Below are 20,050 nucleotides of genomic sequence, written 5' to 3' on the forward strand. Positions count from 1 at the left end.
AGGAGTTGCAGTTTCCAACAGGCCAATGTTGCAGAAAATGTGTAAAGTACAATGACCATAATCCATTGCGTGGCCACTGGTCCGGTCTGTTTCCTTTACGCCTGCTACGTAAGAGATACGAATGCGTGATCAAGAGGGGATACATAGAGAGCAGTTGCTTCGCCAGGTATTGGTATTCAGCAGTCATAATGGTAGGCCTTATTTACTTTGAAGAACTTCTAAAATTGTGATATTTGTCAGACAGCATAGGCAGCAGCTCTATAGAGATGAGTTGACTTGGAGTGAAAATTATAGTCAAATAAAACAAATGTAATACACAAGTGAAATATTTTATTAAAGTACTCTGAATAACTGATGGTTTATATGTGAAAACCAGTCATTACCATCATTGGACTTTCATTAATTGTTTTATTCTGTGTTATAGCATTCAACCCGCATAGTGTATTTTTATTGTGAAAATGTTGATTATTTTTTAATAATCGAAACCGAACTGACCTCAAAAAGCACTAATCGGTCAGCACTAGGATTTGAGGACTTTGAAAAGACCCTTGATTACATGCCTAGTGGGATAAGTGTGTGTGTCAGAGCTGTGTGTAAGTTGACTGCAAACAATTGAGAATTTTCAATAATGTTTCTTAGAGAAAGAAGTAATGCTTTTAGTCAAGAGAGATATTAGCCTTCTGATTTCAGTGAAGAGCAAGACGTATCGCTCTGTTCTGGGCCCGCTGCAGTTTTTCTAGGTCCTATTTGCAGCACCTGAACATATGACTGGGCAATAATCAAGATAAGATAAAACTAGAGGCAATGTTCCAATCAGTGTGTTCCAATCAGCCAGAAATAAAGGGATTTGATTGGATTAAGCAGAGTTCAGGCGCATCAGGGGGAGGGGGATCTCATTAGTGGGCAGGTAAATGTCAACTCAGCTGAATCACTTGCTCCTCTGACTTCCTCCGACTGCCTGTTTTAAGTGGCTCTCAGGCTGCCTACTAACTCCTCTGTTCACATGCAGCTCTCAGAGACCCAGTAGATCATGTGATTTAATGTCAGCTCTGTCTGAATACTGAGGTTGTAGTAATAGGAGGAGAAGGTCAAGTAATGCAGACCTCTCTTTGGAATATTACTGTGTTATAAAGCGAGGTAATACTGTTCCAAGTATCATACTACTAGGCAGGTTTTTGATTATTTTATTTTTTTAAAGAAAGGATCATATGTTGTCGGATTTTTTGTTTGTCAAACCCAACATTTATGAGGTAAAACACCAGATAATCCTCTCCCTCTCCCCACTGGCCCGTGTGCATCATGCTGTAACTGTAAATAGTTAGTTCATGTTTTGTTTCTGTCTGCAGCCATTCAGGACGATGAGAGGATCTCGGCGGAGGAGATGGACGAGAGGAGACGACAGAACATCGCCTACGAGTACCTCTGTCACCTGGAGGAGGCCAAACGGTAAGAGAGGAGGAGTAGTGGGAGGAGAGGCATGACATGAGAAGGGGCAGTAGATTGTGATATATTGAGTGGTTTTTTTGGTGTGCAAGTCTGCTCTCTTCAGGTGACAGCAGACTCTAATGCAGCTCATTGGAGTGTGTGATAAGCAGTTGAGTACATGACTCAAAAGACAGACTAGCGCTCCTGCTGATAACTACTGATTCTGCTGGGGATTCAGGTAAACTAACTGACATCTAAGAGCTTGGTTCTCATTGGACTAAAGGGAGAATTGACGTTCGTGCTTGAGATGCTTAAGAGGACAGCTATTGTAATCTCCTTCACACTTTAGATCTCACAATGTCAACATGGGGCCACTACTGTAGTGTGTGTAGGAAATATAGTCAAGATGTTGACAAGGTTATAAATAATGATTTTTAGTTGAAATAATAATTGTGTCCTTCAAACTTTTGCTTTCGTCAAATAATCCTCCATTTGCAGCAATTACAGCCTTGTAGACCTTTAGCATTATAGTTGTCAATTTGTTGAGGTAATTTAAAGAGATTTCACCCCATGCTTCCATGATGGGCACTTCTCAATAGGGTTGAGATCCGGTGACTGCTGGCCACTCCATTATAGACAGAATACCAGCTGACTGCTTCTTCCCTCAAATAGTTCTTGCATAATTTGGAGCTGTGCTTTGGGTTATTGTCCTGTTGTAGGAGGAAATTGACTCCAATTAAGCGCCGTCCACAGGGTATGGCATGCCGTTGCAAAATGGAGTATTAGCCTTCCTTCTTCAAGATCCCAAAGCACCCCCAGACCATCACATTGCCTCCACCATGCTTGACAGATGGCGTTAAGCACTCCTCCAGCATCTTTTCATTTATTCTGTCTCTCACGAATGTTCTTCTTTGTGACCGGAACACCTCAAACTTAGATTTGTCTGTCCGTAACACATTTTTCCAATCTTCCTCTGTCCAGTGTCTGTGTTCTTTTGCCCATCTTAATATTTTATATTTATTGGCCAGTCTGAGATGTGGCTTTTTCTTTGCAACTGCCTAGAAGGCCAGCATCCCGGAGTCGCCTCTTCACTGTTGACATTGAGACTGGTGTTTTGCGGGTACTATTTAATGAAGCTGCCAGTTGAGGACTTGTGAGCGGTCTGTTTCTCAAACTTGACACTGTAATGTATTTGTCCTCTTGCTCAGTTGTGCACCGGGGCCTCCCACTCTTTCTATTCTGGTTAGGGCCAGTTTGCTGTTCTGTGAAGGGAGTAGTACACAGCGTTTTATGAGATCTTCAGTTTCTTGGCAATTTCTCACAAGGAATAGCCTTCATTTCTCAGAACAAGAATAGACTGACGAGTTTCAGAAGAAAGTGCTTTGTTTCTTGACATTTTGTGCCTGTAATCGAACCCACAAATGCTTATGCTCCAGATACTCAACTAGTCTAAAGAAGGCCAGTTTTATTGCTGCTTTAATCAGAGAACAACAGTTTACAGCTGTGTTAACATAATTGCAAAAGATTTTTCTAATGATCAATTAGCCTTTTAAAATGATAAACTTGGATTAGCTAATACACCGTGCCATTGGAACACAGGAGTGATGGTTGCTGATAATGGGCCTATGTAGATATTCCATAAAAAAATCATTTTCCAGCTACAATAGTAATTTACAACATTAACCAAGTCTACACTGTATTTCTAATCAATTTGGTGTTATTTTAATGGATGAAAAATGTGGTATTCTTTCAAAAACAAGGACATTGCTAAGTGACCCCAAACCTTTGAACGGTAATGTATATTAGAAAAAAGATTAGTGTGAAGGATTCTTAATACAGTTGGTTGATGACATACAGTAATAAAATATTGGTTGATGAAAAAACAACATTGACTTTTCCTGAGAGCTTTGAGCGTATCTGATACTGAACCACTTCCTGTCCTCTGTGTGAAGGCACCTAACAGGAAGCGTCCCCTCTCGTGTTCTGGCATGCTTTTTTTTAGGACTTCACCACCACACCTTTGCAAGCAACGCAGAATAAGCATACCAAAATCCAAGCTGCTATATCTGTACCATGGTTATATCACCAACCAGTGGGTGGTTTGAACACTTCTAACGTGTATGTGTCGAGGTCAGAGTTTGCTGTGCACTGGTATGACTGCATTGGCCCCCTGGTGGGATTTTGAATTCAAGTTTGACTGCAGAATGTGGACTTGGATTTGATAGAGAACAGAGAATTGGTGCATATGTAGTATCTTAATTTGAACAGCCTGTTGCTGGAGAACTTTCCTGCAATGCAGGAAATGTAAAACTTGTGTATTTAAGGTTTAAAAAGGCTTCTGAAGTTTAATTTCTACTTTTTTCCTAATGAAAAAAGTATCAGCCCCTACAAAAATGTCCATTCATAACCCATATAATAATTCACATTTCCTTTTGCTGCAGGATTATTTTTCTGCTGTAGCAAACTTTCTCAAATTAAGATCCTACATCTGTAGTGGTATCATTTGTGACTTTATTGGTGTCATGGATCTGTGTCTCTGTCAAAGTGTAATATGGAGTCTGTTGACAAACTACTCTATCCTGTTAACCTGGAAGAGACAGCCCTCTCACCACGCACCTAGACAGTAGCAGGCAGGGTTGGGTAGGCTACTTTCTAAATGTAATCAGTTACAGTTACTGGTTACCTTTCCAAAATTGTAATCATTAACATAACTTTTAGATTACTTTCCCCTTAAAGGGGAATCACAGCTTTTCCAACCTCATATTCATTATCTCCAGCACAATACCAGTGTCTACATATGTGAAAAATATACGTTTCTATGATCTGTAGTTAAAAAAAAGATAAGAGAAAGGTCCTAAAGAATGCTTCTCTGTGACATCACAGGGTAGGATTAAAAGTAACAGTGGTTTTCAAAACCTGCAATAAGTTTCTAGCCAGAGGAAGGGTATTTTCTTGCTCCCCACATCATCGAGAATCTCATTGTTTGAAAATCCCTATTTTCACTTTTGATGATGTCATCGGCTAGAACTTTTTAATTAATGCAAAATGTAGAAATGCCCCCATTTCACCTATGTTGACACTGGTATTGTGCTGGAGATAATGAAAATGAGGTTGAAAAGTGGTGTAACTTGCCTTTAAAAAAGGTATTTGAAGAAGACACATTAATATTACCAATTGAACGACATCTATTGCAAGATTAATCAATATTAAAAGTTGACATAGCTGGCAATAATTGGATGTTACATTTGACTTTGGGTTGGTTATGCTTCTTCTAATCCATTGCTTTCTACTAAAGATAATATGATTAGGCTATTTTTTTTAAATATTAAAAACTAAAGTCATTCTAGTCTTGGATGATATCCTTATTGTCATACTTTTTTATACTGACCTTGTGCCATACTGGAATATTCGGTAATACCGGCACTGAACACAAGGGGAGCTATTTTCAAATCCCACTGAGCCTTTGTAAATCGAAGGTTAGCCATGCTAACAAGTACATGTAAACTCCAATAGAGAATGCTAACTAAATGTCAACGAGCGTATTGCAAACATTTTATACAGTCTCTGACCTAAACTACAGTGCCTTCGGGAAAGTTGAGAGACCACTTGACTTTTTCCACTTTTTGTTAAATTAGACTTATTCTAAAATGGATTAAATAAATACAAATCCTCAGCAATCTACACACACTACCCTATAATGACAAAGCGAAAACAAGTATTCAGACCCTTTTGCTATGAGAGGTGAAATTGAGGTTCTGGTGCATCCTATTTCCAATGCTCATCCTTGATGTTTCTACAACGTGATTGGAGTACACCTGTGGTAAATTCAATTGATTGGATATGATTTGGAAAGACACACACCTGTCTATATAAGGTCCCACAGTTGACAGTGCATATCAGAGCAAAGACCAAGCCATGAGGTTGACGGAATTGTCCGTAGAGCTCCGAGACAGGATTGTGTCAAGGCACAGATCTGGGGAAGGGTACAACAAATGTCTGCAGCATTGAAGGTCCCCAAGAACACAGTGGCCTCCATTCTTAAATGATTGAGTTTGCCAAAAGGCACCTAAAGACTCTCAGGACATGAGACACAAGATTCTCTGGTCTGATGTAACCAAGATTGAACTCTTTGGTCTGAATGCCAAGCGTCATGTCCGGAGGAAACCTGGCACCATCCCTACGGGAACCCTGAGTGGCCCAGCCAGAGACCGGACTTAAACCTGATCTAACATTTCTGGAGAGACTTAAAAATATCTGTGCAGTGACACTCCCCATCCAACCAGACAGAGCTTGAGAGGATCTGCAGAGAAGAATGGGAGAAACAGATGTGCCAAGCTTGTAGTGTCATACCCAAAAAGACTCGAGGCTGTAATCGCTGCCAAAGGTGCTTCAACAAAGTACTGAGTAAAGGGTCAAATACTTATGTAAATGTAATATTTCTGTTTTTTTTAATGTATTTGCAATAAAAATGTGCTTTGTCATTATGGGGTATTGTGTTTTTAGTAAATGTTATAATAAGGCTGTAGCGCAACAATGTGTAGGAGTCAAGTGGTCTGAATACTTTCCAAAGGCACTGTATTTTCAGGACAGACATCCCAGTTCTTAACATTGTACAAGTAATTCCAAAATGCTACTCACAGTTGGCTGGATGCACAAAACTAGTATTAGACAGCAAGGCTCTTGACCAAGGGGGGTGTTCTCTGCTGTTACTGGCAAGCGAGGCTTGATTTTGGAAGAAGCTAACCACTTAGCTAGATGGCTAACTAGCTACTAAATTAGTAAACTGAATGCACAACTGCAGAGCATTTAGCACATTTTAGAAGTAAATTTAATAGTTATGAGATATTTAGTTGTGAATTCCATAACTGTAACTAGATCACTTGGCGCGTGCTGCACAACAGTGAGTGACTCACAAAGCTCTGGTCTCCCGTTGTCTGCTTGTAAACAAACACCACGTGACTGGCTACTAATGGTAAGCTTCATAATGAAAAATTATGTGACTGGTGAAATAAACACTATCTTCTTTATCTTCTAACATATTTCACAAGTTGATTGCATGTATTTACTTAAAAAGTATCTACAAATATTCAATTTCTAAGAACTTCAATGAAATAGTTTTTACTATTGACTGTATTGGAAAAACCATCCCTTGGCTATTTCCAAATACTCCAAGCCTAAGTCATTCCAATTACTTTAATACCGCTTGATCTTCAAGAATATGACTTGGAAATATAGATTAGCTAAATTGTTTTACCTGGGCATAAACTAAGGATTTATTATCCTATAGTCTACTCTGTTTATGATTGTGTTGTCATAGATGAATGATTGGGCTCATTGCTTCGAGTTGAAAAAGAGATGCTGCTCCCATGAAATGGCATGCTTTGCGCACTACCCGAAAGTGCTATTTGCGTGTGAAAAATTAATGCCATATGCTACATTTTGTATAGGTCTGTTTTTGTTGGTGACACCATGATATCTTGATAATTTGCAGCTGTTTACAGTGGCAAGAAAGTATGTGAACCCTTTGAAAATACCTGGACTGATGCATAAATTGGTCATCAAATTTGATCTGATCTTCATGTTTCAGTTCAGCAATATTTGGATTTCTGGTGTGAATGCTCTATTGAGGTCATGCCACAGCATCTCAATCAGGTTGAGCTCAGGACTCCAGAAGGCGTATTTTCTTCTGTTGAAGCCATTCTGTGGATTTACTTCTGTGTTTTGGGTCATTGTACTGTTGCATCACCCAACTTCTGTTGAGCTTCAATTGGCAGGCAGATAACCTTACATTCTCCTGCAAAATGTCTTGATAGACTTGGGAATTAATTTTTCTGTCAACAATAGCAAGCTGTCCAGGCCCTGAGGCAGCAAAGCATCCCCAAACCATGATGCTCCCTCCACCATACTTGACAGTTGGGATTAGGTTTTGATGTTGTACTGTGCATTTTTTTCAACTGTAGTTTCATCTGTCCACAGAATATTTTGCCAGTAGTGCTGTGGAATATCCAGGTGCACTTTTGCAAACTTCAGACGTGCAGAAATGTTTTTTTGGACAGCAGTGGCTTCTTCCGTGGTGTCCTCCCATGAACACCATATCGTAGACTCGTCAAGTCTTTAGCTGACACTAGGATTCTTCTTAACTTCATTGAGCATTCTGCGCTGTGCTCTTGCAGTCATCTTTTTTTGTAACCGTTTCCAGCTTTACGCAAGTCAATAATTCTTTATTAGGTCTTCTGAGGTCTCTTTTCTTCAAGGCATGGTTCACATCAGGCAATGTTTCTTGTGAATAGCAAACTCAAATTTTGTCCGTGTTTTTTTTATAGGGCAAGGCAGCTCTAACCAACATCTCCAATTTCTTCTCATTGATTGGACTCCAGGTTAGCTGACTCCTGACTCCAATTAGCTTTTGGAGAAGTCATTAGCCTAGTGGTTCACATACTTTTCCCAACCTACACTGTGAATGTTTAAATGATGTATTCAATATAGACAAGAAAAATACAATAATTTGTGTTATTAGTTTAAGCTTAGATGAAGATCAGATTAAATTTGATGACAAATTTATGCAGGAATCCAGGTAATTCCAAAGGTTTCACATACTTTTTCGTGCCACTAATTATAAGTCTATTGACGCACCCGTGCTTTAATCTAAGGAACATAATAAAAAAAATCCTTTCCTATTCTATGGAAAGGGGAGACTCTCGTGAACACGATGGTGTTCTTCATTTTCTCTCTAACCCCCAAGTGTCACGGGACGTGTCTGAAAGTATCCCATACAACCACATGGATGTATAGAGGTAGTTTTGTGCCAACAAAAATAAGGGGTTAAATATGTGTCCCAAAAATGTCCTGCATTTTCTTATCGTCTAGATATAGGACAGACACTACAAAAACGTTTTTTTTTGTTGCCATTTATGAATGTTACTCAATGCGTTTCTATGGGCTGTAGTAGTAAAGGCCAAATTCCTTATTTAAAAAAATTAATAAAAAATACATACATACATACATACATGGTCCTAAAAAAACAACCATATGTTAGGTACAAAGCTATTGGGCTAAAATACACATACAGTGCATTTGGAAATATTCAGACCCCTTCCACATTTTATGTTACAGCCTTTTTCTAAAATGAACTACATTTTCCTTACAAATCTACAGACAATACCCCATAAGGACAAAGCGAAAACAGGTTTTTAGACATTTTATCAAAAACAAATACCTTATTTACATAAGTATTCAGACCCTTTGCTGTGATACTCAAAATTGAGTTCCAGAACATCCTGTTTCCATTGATCATCCTTGAGCTGTATTTACACCCTGATTGTAGTCCACCTGTTGTAAATTCAATTGATTGGACATGATTGGGAAAGGCACACACCTGTCTATATTAGAGGTCGACCTATTTAATTGGAATGGCCAATTTAATTAGGGCCGATTTCAAGTTTTCATAACAATCGGTAATAGGCATTTTTGGACACCGATCATGGCCGATTACATTGCACTCCACAAGGAGACTGCGTGGCAGGCTGACTACCTGTTATGCGAGTGCAGAAAGGAGCCAAGGTAAGTTGCTAGCTAGCATTAAACTTATCTTATAAAAGCCAATCAACCTCAACATAATCACAAGAAAACTACACATGGTTGAGGATATTACTAGTTTATCTAGCTTGTCCTGCGTTGCATATAATCGACGCGGTGCCTGTTAATTTATCATTAAATCATAGCCTAAAAAAGCACTGTCGTTGCACCAATGTGTACCTAACCATAAACATCAAGCCTTTCTTAAAATCAATACACAAGTATATATTTTTAAACCTGCATATTTCATTAATATTGCCTGCTAACATGAATTTATTTTAACTGGAGGAAATTGTGTCACTTCTCTTGCGTTCTGTGCAGCAGAGTCAGGGTACATGCAGCAGTTTGGGCTGCCTGGCTCGTTGCGAACTGTGTGAAGACCATTTGTTCCTAACAAAGACAGCCAATTTCGCAAAGCGGGGATGCGCATTTGCGAAAAAAGCACAATCGTTGCACGAATGTACCTAACCATAAACATCAATGCCTTTCTTAAAATCAATACACAGAAGTATTTTTTTTTTTTTTTTTTTAAACCTGCATATTTAGTTAATAGAAATCCAGGTTAGCAGGCAATATTAAAAACTTGAAATTGTGTCACTTCTCTTGTGTTTATTGCACGCAGAGTCAGGGTATATGCAACAGTTTGGGCCGCCTGGCTCGTTGCGAACTAATTTGCCAGAATTTTACGAAATTATGACATAACATTGAAGGTTGTGCAATGTAACAGGAATATTTAGATTTATGGATGCCACCCGTTAGAAAAAATACGGAAAGGTTACGTATTTCACTGAAAGAATAAACGTTTTGTTTTCGAAATGAGAGTTTCCGGATTTGACCATATTAATGATCTCTGTGTTATTATGTTATAATTCAGTCTATGATTTGATAGAGCAGTCTGAGCGGTAGTAGGCAGCAGCAGGCTCGTAAGCATTAATTCAAACAGCACTTTTGTGCGTTTGCCAGCAGCTCTTCGCTGTGCTTCAAGCAGTGAGCTGTTTATGACTTCAAGCCTATCAACTTCCGAGATTAGGCTGGTGTAACCGATGTGAAATGGCTAGCTAGTTAGCGGGGTGCGCACTAATAGCGTTTCAATCGGTGACGTCACTCGCTCTGAGACCTTGAAGTATGTGTTCCCCTTGCTCTGCAAGGGCTGTGGTTTTTGTGGCGCAATGGGTAATCGATGCTTCGAGGATGGCTGTTGTCGATGTGTTCCAGGTTCGAGCCCAGGTAGGGGCGAGGAGAGGGACGGAAGCTATACTGTTACACTGGCAATACTAAAGTGCCTATAAGAACATCCAATAGTCAAAGGTATATGAAATACAAATGGTATAGAGCCTATAATTACTACAACCTAAAACTTCTTACCTGGGAATAATGAAGACTCATGTTAAAAGGAACCACCAGCTTTCATATGTTCTCATGTTTTGAGCAAGGAACTTAAACGTTAGCTTTTTTACATGGAACATGTTTCATTATATATTTGAGGCTAAATGTATTTTATTGATGTTTTATATTAAGTTAAAATAAGTGTTCATTCAGTATTGTTGTAATTGTCATTTACAAATAAATAAATGAAATAAAACTGATTTAATTGGTATTGGCTTTTTTTGGTCCTCCAATAATCGGTATCACGTTGAAAAATCATAATCGGTCGACCTCTAGTCTATATAAGTTCAGAGTTAAAACCAAGCCGAGACAGGATTGTGTTGAGGCACAGATCTGGGGAAGGGTACCAAAACATTTCTGCAGCATCTGAAGGTCCCCAAGAACACTGTGGCCTCCATCATTCTTAAATGGAAAAAGTTTGGAACCACCAAGACTCTACATAGATCTGGAAAACTGAGTAATCGGGGGAGAAGGGCTTTGGCCAGGGAGGTGACCAAGAACCCGATGGTCACTCTGACAGAGTTCCAGAGTTTTTCTGTGGAGATGGGAGAACCTTCCAGAAGGACAACCATCTCTACAGCAGGCCACCAAAAAGGCCTTTATGGTAGAGTAGCCAGATGGAAGCCACTCCTCAGTAAAAGGCAAATGACAGCCTGCTTGGAGTTTGCCAAAAGGCACCTAAAGGACTCTCAGACCACGAGACACAAGTTTCTTTGGTTTAATGAAACCAAGGTTGAACTCTTTGGCCTGAATTCCAAGCGTCACTTCTGGAGGAAACCTATCACCGTTCCTACTGTAAAGTGTGGTGGCATCATTATGCTGTGGAGATGTTTTTTCAGCGGCAGGGACTGGGAGATGAGTCTGGAAAGATGAACAGAACTTGAGAGGATCTACAGAGAAGAATGGGAGAAACTCACCAAATGCAGGTCTTGCCAAGCTTGTAGCGTCATACCCAAAAGACTCGAGGCTGTAATCGTCGCCAAAGGTGCTTCAACAAAGTACTGAGTAAAGGGTATGAATACTTAGGAAATTATATATTTCAGTTTTTTTATACATTTGCAAAAATGTGTAACTTGTTTTTGCTTTGTCATTATGGGGTATTGTGTGTAGATTGAAAAAACAACAATAATTTAATCAGTTTTAGAATAAGGCCTTAACATAACAAAATGTGGGAAAAGTCAAGGGGTCTGAATACTTTCCGAATGCACTGTACATTTGTTAATAGCCATCCACAACGACCTCAATTTGGAAGGCACAAATAGCTAAATGAGAGAACAGCAGTATGATTCACATCAATGCACTATGTAGATATAAAAAAAATGTATGATATCTCTATCAGCTGTAGTAGGCTACACAACTGCTGTCGTACTTACCGGCAAGCGTTTATTCAAGTTTGATATTCTTTGGATGCCGACAGCAGTCGCACCATTGGAAGACATAGCTTGGACTGTAGACTACCAAAGCCTATTCCTGCTCTTCCCACTATCTATCAAACACATTTGGTGTGTTAGTGGTCTCTGTCTTGTGGTCAGACTCGATTAGGCGGAACCTAACTTTTAATGAAGGTTAAATAAATAAAAATCTGTGCAGCTTTTTTTCAGTACTGATTTGAATTATTGAGAGAACCAAGGTGTCAATAGTTTTTTTTGCTGATCTGATTACAATATTTTTGTTGGTACTGGATTGCAGTTAGTTTTTGGGGGGGTAATCCGTTACTCCCCAACCTGGTAGCAGGACATGCCTCTTTCCCACACACACACACCTTACTTCCTGTGGTGTTTCTCTTGGAAGCACGGCTGATTTCCCATCTCTCTCCTTCATCACTGTTAAAGCCTCTACTCTGGGAAGCCTGTCATCTAGGATTCGGATTCTGCCTGCTAATCGGGCTATTAGTGACTGAGTCGGGCAGCGGGATTAGGGCCTGTCTAACCATGCTCTGCTCTGCCTCCATTCTGGGGTCAGGAGTCACAGGCACAGGGTAGGCATGCAGCCCCAGTCTAATCGGCCCATCTACCACACCCAGGAGAATGTCTTGACTATAACAACTAAACAATGCTGCTTTTGTCTTCTCTGGCAAATGAGGTTAATGTGGGTTACAGGTATGATAACTAAGATAATACAGTGGTATTGTGCCTCACACCTGCCCTGTGCCTCACACTTTACAACCATAGTTTACCGTAACAGCCTAGCAAAAGGGCTTACTAACAAAGACCAGACGTTAGACATTCATTTACAGAATGTATGCCTACCTCAGTCTGTTTAACCAAAACTATAGTGCAGTGATAACACTGCACTGGTACCAGCCTTGTACGGCACATAGCTGCTGATATAGGCTAGGCATAAGCCTAGACATTCTTTTACAGACTCCTAGGCTGTCAGCCGGGCGACACACCCACTCTCTCACACACAAAACCACACACACCCCCTGTGGTAAAGGGGGACTTTGTACCTGTAGTGCTGAGTAAACAATCTGTCAGCTTGCACATGATGTGTTTTTTTTATATGGAGTCATTTCTTTTTTACCCTTCACTTCATCAATTAACTTTTAGTTACGTTTTTATAAGTTGGGCAAGAAATGGGCCTATCAACTATAGAACTTTGGGGGAAAAAAGTGTTTGTCTTCCATTTTGTCTGATCTTTGATAATTTATTTAAGCCTAAATTATATTTTGACTAACTTAGCTAAAGTAGCATTAGGAGCTGTCTATTCAAACATGCAAAAATACCCTCCGTGCCACTAGTATCACACAACATAACATGGGAGGGGAGGCTTATGGCGGATAGTACATATTGTACACATACAATTACTGTAGTAGCGCTTGGCTAAACAGTTTAGTTTAGGCTAATGTGGACTGGTGTGGGGTGTCTCCTTTTGTCCCAGAGAGCAGTAGGCAATATGTTGTTTAGCCTGGCCACAGGTCTGACAGTAACAATGACAGGAAAGAGTGGCTGGGGAGTTGTAAACACTGTTGTTGGACCTGTGCTCCAAGCAGCTGTATACAAACAACTACATTGTTTCACTCCAGGAAGTGCAGTTTCAGAGGCTGGAGGGCTTTGTTACTGACTGAGCCTGAATGCTCCTCTCTTTGACTTTAACTTACCCTGTTTCTTTTTCTTGCTCTGTTGTTCCCCCACAATTAAATCGGGGAGGGGACTGTGGATCTGTCTCCGTCTCTCCGCCCGTTCATATGTTAGTCACACGCGATATCTCAGACAACTCTGGCCCGATTTTAATGAATGTTGCGTCTTATCATAGAGATCCGGCATTTAGAAAATTACGCTGATTAGCCAGATGGTGGTGCTATAACAAGATTGAAAATGCAAACTTTGAAAGGTCATGCCCCTCAGCCCATTTGACCTAAAGTCTTCAAATTCGGTATACGGGTCCCTCTTCATTATACGGGTCCCTCTCCTCACAAGGGTCAATTTCGCTTCAGGGATCCATAAGGTCTGCTATGATTGCTTTTCTGCCATTTAGGATTTTGTGAAAAACACTTAAAATGCTACTCTTCTGGCACCGAATGACCAATCTGCATAAAACGTAATATGTTGCATCTGTGGACAAAGGTCTCTGAACGCAATATTTTACAGACTAATACATAAAACAACATGGTTGATATTGACCAATAAACATTCACATGGGCTTGGTCTGGCACATAAATGCATATAAATCAGTCAATTACAGTATATTCGTATGGTAACAATTTGTTGCAAACACTGTCAAGACTCAACATATGCAAGAACATTCATATCGACCACAAGCTGGTGCTATAACGGGCACATGTTTGACGCAGAGTGCTAAAATTTGGCACACATGCTCAGGGATATGAGTCTAGCTAACCCACTCAATATTCAGACACCGCTGACCCGATTTTTGTCAACTTATGTGGATGATGTGTCTTGCTACAGAGGTCAGTTTTAACTAAATGTTATTACACTGATTGGCCCAAGGGGGTGTAATCAACTGTACGTACAGTTGAAGTCGGAAGTTTACAAACACTTAGGTTGGAGTCATTAACTTGTTTTTCAACCGCTCCACAAATTTCTTGTTAACAAACTATAGTTTTGACAAGTCGGTTAGGACATCTACTTTGTGCATGACACAAGTAATATTTTCCAACAATTGTTTACAGACAGATTATTTCACTTATATTTCACTGTATCACAATTCCAGTGGGTCAGAAGTTTCCATACACAAAGATGACTGTGCCTTTAAACAGCTTGGAAAATTCCAGAAAATGATGTAATGGCTTTAGAAGCTACTGATAGACTAATTGACATCATTTGAGTCAATTGGAAGTGTACCTGTGGATGTATTTCAAAGCCTACCTTCAAACTTGGTGCCTCTTTGCTTAAAACTTCTTTCGGATCATTGGAACGCTAGCGTCCCACCTTGACAATATCTGGTGAAATTGAAGAGTTGAAATACAAAGTAGTAATATTAAACATTCACACAAATACAAGTGTTATACACCATTCTTTAGCTTAGAATCTTGTTAATGGAACCACTTTGTCCGATTTACAATAGGGTTTACGGCGAAAGCAAAGCATTTGATCATCTGAGGACAGCACGTCACCCACTTCCTGCATTAACATGAATTCATAACCTGCACAGGTGTCACACAACTCAAAAATAGTGCTAAAATAAATTACTTGCCTTTCAAGATCTTCATCTTTTTGCAATCCAAAGGGTCCCAGTTACACAATGAATGGTCGTTTTGTTCGATAAAGTCCTTCTTTATAGCCCAAAATGTCAGTTTATTTGGCGCGTTTGATTCAGAAATCCACCTGTTCCAACTTGCCCAACATGCCTACAAAGGAATCAAAAAATGTACCTGTAAACTTTGTCCAAACAACTCAAACAACGTTTCTTATCCAACCTCAGGTACCCTAATATGTAAATAATTTAAAAAAAGTTAAGACTGAATATACTGTGTTCAATACCAGAGAAAATGAACAAGGAGCACGCTCTCATTCACAAGCGCCAAAAAATTAGAGTCCTTCTGGGGGACACTTCGAAAGAATACGAATACTAATTCAGTTTTCAAAAAACAAGCATGAAACAATTTCTAAAGACTTGACATCTAGTGGAAGCCATAGGAACTGCAATCTGGATCCTAATTATTAGACTTTCCCATTGAAAAGTCCAATGACCTCAAAAAATAAATTTCCTGGATGGATTGTCCTCTGGGTTTCACCTGCCAAATCAGTTCTGTTATACTCACAGACATTATTTTAACAGTTTTAGAAACTTTAGATTGTTTTCTATCCAATACTACCATGCATATCCTAGCTTCTGGGCCTGAGTAATAGGAAGTATACTTTGGGCACCTCAGTCATCCAAACTTCTCAATACTGCCCCCTAGCCTTAAAAAGTTAACATCATGGGAAAATCAAAAGAAATCAGCCAAGACCTCAGGAAAAAAATTGTAGACCTCCACAATTCTGGTTCATCCTTGGGTGCAAATCAATCCCAGAACAACATCGAAGGACCTTGTGAAGATGCTGGAGGAAACAGGTACAAAAGTATCTATAGCCACAGTAAAACGAGTCCTATATCAACATAACCTGAAAGGCCACTCAGCAAGGAAGAAGGCACTGCTCCAAAACCGCCATAAAAAAGCCAGACTACAGTTGGCACCTGCACATGGGGACAAAGATCATACTTTTTGAAGAAATGTCCTCTGGTCTGATGACACAAAAAGAGAACTGTTTGGCCATAATGACCATTGTTCTGTTTGGAGGAAAAAGGGGGAGGCTTGCAAGCTGAAGAACACCATCCCAACCGTGAAGCACGGTGGTGGCAGCGTCATGTTGTGGGGCTGCTTTTCTGCAGGAGGGACTGATGCACTTCACAAATAGATGGCATCATGAGGTAGGAAAATTGTGGCTACATTAAAGCAACATCTCAAGACATCAGTCAGTAAGTTAAAGCATGGTCACAAATGGGTCTTCCAATTGGACAATGACCCCATGTATACTTCCAAAGTTGTGGCCCTGACCTCAATCCCATAGAACATTTGTGGGCAGAACTGAAAAGCTTGTGCGAGCAAGGAGGCCTACAAACCTGACTCCGTTACACCAGCTCTGTCAGGAGGAATGGGCCAAAATTCACCCAACTTATTGTGGCAAGCTTGTGGAAGGCTACCTGAAATGTTTGACCCAAGTTAAACCATTTGAAGGCAATGCTACCAAATACTAATTGAGTGTATGTAAACTTTTGACCCACTGGGAATGTGATGAAAGAAATAAAAGCTGAAATAAATCATTCTCTCTGCTATTAGTCTGACATTTCACATTCTTAAAATAAAGTGGTGATCCAAACTGACCTAAGACAGGAATGTTTACTAGGATTAAATGTCAGGAATTGTGAAAAACTGAGTTTAAATGTAGTTAGTTAAGTGGTATGTGAACTTCCGACTTCAACTGTACATTAGTCACACGCAGTATATCAGACACCACTGGCCCGACTTGGAGGAAATTTAGGTGAATGATGCGCCTTGCAATAGAGATCCGTCATTTACAAAATTGCACTGATTGGCCAATTGGCATCATTTGTAGGAGACGACATGTTTACTGTTACCTTTTTTTGTCTCTTTTTCCCATCTCGCTCTTCTTATTCATTATGCATTAATACTCTTCCTGTCCTTTACATCAGGGAACTACAACGCCCATGTGTGTCACTATAACCTTCCCAGCGTTGTATCTATACCCTCTTCAAATTCCCCTCTCCTCCACTACATCAGCTCTAGCCAGTGCACAGTACAGTAAGCCGGCTCTCTTTCCAACCTGCTACGCAACCAACTCTCATGGTGTTCACCGTCATCAGACGGACATAGTATGATGTGCTGCTATCTCTATCAGCCACCCACACAAAGCCCTCTGTGCCTCCAGTCACACCTCTTCTATTATTGACTTGTTATTGTGGTTCTTTTTGCAAGGGCCAGCCTGGTTGTGTTTTTCCTTTAGTCCCCTGGGCCAGTTCGGTAGTACTGCAGTGAGTGGAAAGTGGCCATGGCACCGTTCCAAGATGCTAGATTTTCATTTGGTCATGTTAGTGCAGAAGTGTGCCGATCTGACACAGCGCATTACTCCCAATGCACAGACCGGACACTCTGTGTGTGTTACTCATTCCACAACAAATGTGGTAGAAACAGGCTACAAATTGCTGTATGTGAAGTGTAAGTTATCCTGTTAGTTTATCAGTAACGGTGTACCTCCTTGTTACTGATTTAAAAATGACTTGCTTCATGGGATGCATGAGGCACCAGTCATTCTCCAGTCCTGTTGCCCTAATTCCCCAGTTTTCCAGGAAAATTATGGCCCAGAATGACCGCATTGGACCAATTTATATCTGAGCCCATATTCACAAAGTGTCTCAGAATAGCAGTGCTGATCTAGGATTAGGTTCTTTCTGTCCATGTAATATTATCCATTATGGTCTTAAAGGCTAATCTGTTCTTCGATCAGCACTGCCACTCTGAGACACTTTAAGAATACAGGCTCTGTTTTCACTGAATGGTACTGGACTTAACTGGTGTTGGTTACTGCACCCTCAAAGGCTAAATGTGCCAAAGGTGTTCATGTTCCTGTTATTATAGCCCAGGCCAAGAGGCAGACCTGTTCTTGTCATCTACAAGTAGTCTGTTTTGCTGATCGTTTTTGCATTCTATTTAAGAAGAGTTGCTTTTTCTGTGTCCGTCACCATCCTCTCACGTTTCCTTTGATATACAATTTGCTGTAATAATACGTCCCCATAAACTCTATCTTGGCATTCGCCAGCGGGGTTTTGGTGAAGAATTACAGCATATTATCACTTTAGCTATTCCCCTTTAGCAAGATTGTAGGACAAACAAAGGAATTTACAATGATAGTCAGATACAATGAACCTTTCATTCTTCAATGATACTGTACAATGCACAATGAAGTTAAGTGCATAAATCAATCAACATGATCGGGTACCATTGCACGGAATGGGCTGACTTGCCACAATAACATCATGTCTCCCCCGCTGTTTGTTGTGGTTGCCCATTAAGAACCACACGCTCAGATGAGTTAGTGCTGACAGAGGAGAGGGGATGGTGTGTTGCTTGTGTTCGTTGTGCTGACGAGTGTTGCGGTAGAGTGTTGTCTTTGCTTTGGTGGTTTAGCCTATGTGCGCGGACACCTTTTAATTAAAGGAGACTAAAGGAGGGATGTTGTCATGAAAGGTTGGATGGAGGAGGCAGGCCTGATGGCTTGATCAGGATGGAGGTGGGGTAGGCCTGATGGAGTGGGCAGGATGGAGGGGGGTAGACCTGATAGAGTGGGCAGGATGGATGGAGTGGGCAGGATGGAGAAGGGTAGGCTGGATTAGGGATGGGCATTTGACATTTTTTGACTGTTGGAGTACTCAAAAGATATATGTTCACATTTATCTAAAGGCCTATGCCAACAATGTGCAACAATGCCTAATTTATCATAACCAAACAGATAACAAATCATGATTGCTAAATTGCCCCACTTATTTCTTTATTATATTTATATAATTATATATATTTCAGTCAATGAAAAGCAAGTGAAATTTAAGAACAATTTATTGAAACCGTAATATCAGCTGGTTTATATTATTTAATGGAACACAATCTTTAAGAAGGCGGTAACTTCAGCAGTGGCGCTAGCTTGTAGAAGTCTGTGGCTGTGCAATGGCATAGACAGGTTAGTCATATTTCCTGAGCCCTTATCACAGTCAAGGCACCTGTTTTTTAGTAAAAGAAAACGTGTTGTAATAGAACAGACAAACAGTACATTTGAGGCATCTTAAAAAGTTAAAGTAATTCATAATGCTTTATTAAGAAGTGTAATAAACTACTGAGAATAAATAATAATAAGCATAATAAAGATACATTATTATATATGTAAAGCACTTTTCATTATGCAGAATAATCTCAAATTGCATAAAATTAAAACCAAATAAGACAAAAAATGGACACAACCCATGGGGCGGCGCACAATTGGCCTAGCGTTGTCCAGGTTAGGGAGGGTTGGTCGGAAGGGATATCCTTGTCTCATCGCGCACGAGTGACTCCTGTGGCGGGCCGGGCGCAGTGCACGCTGACCAGGTCGCTAGGTGTACGGTGTTTCGTCCGACACATTGGTGCGGCTGGCTTCCGGATTAGATGTGCGTTGTGTCAAGAAGCAGTGCGCCTTGGTTGGGTTGTGTTTCGGAGGACGCATGGCTCTCGACCTTCGCCTCTCCCGACCCCATACAGGAGTTGCAGCGATGAGACAAGACAGTAACTACTAACAATTGAATACCATGAAATTTGGGAGAAAAAGGGGGTAAAAAAAATGGCCACAACTACACAGGGCAGCTGACGCTAGAAGGACACCAAGGAGCACAGCTATAAACAGAAAGCCTTTCTAAAGAGTACTGTCTTTAGGCCTGTTTTAATGAGACGTAACAACTTTATTATGAATAACGTCTAACATGTCCAAGCAGTAGTGTATGATTCAGCATATTTTGATATGACAATCACTGTATACGGCTGCATGAGTTTTTGGTTGACTTCGTTTTTTCTTGTTATATTGTGCTGTCAAAATAGAGCTCCAGAATGTTCAGATAAAAAATAAAAAAATTACAATAGAGATGAATTTGTCTTCATCTTTATGTGGGCTAATATTAT

At 40.2% G+C, this 20,050-nt stretch overlaps 1 protein-coding gene across 2 annotated transcripts in view; it reads left to right on the forward strand.

Moving 5' to 3' along the window:
* The window catches only part of iqgap2 (IQ motif containing GTPase activating protein 2), an 88,292-nt gene that overhangs the window by 12,248 nt on the left and 55,994 nt on the right, over positions 1-20,050 (forward strand). For both annotated transcript variants that reach the window (XM_042320666.1, XM_042320667.1), the window contains exon 2: positions 1,347-1,446. In XM_042320666.1, the coding sequence (XP_042176600.1) occupies positions 1,347-1,446 (100 nt within the window). The remainder of the gene's footprint in view (positions 1-1,346; positions 1,447-20,050) is intronic.

This window comes from Oncorhynchus tshawytscha, linkage group LG04 (genome assembly GCF_018296145.1).
Source record: "Oncorhynchus tshawytscha isolate Ot180627B linkage group LG04, Otsh_v2.0, whole genome shotgun sequence".
Lineage (NCBI taxonomy): Eukaryota > Metazoa > Chordata > Actinopteri > Salmoniformes > Salmonidae > Oncorhynchus > Oncorhynchus tshawytscha.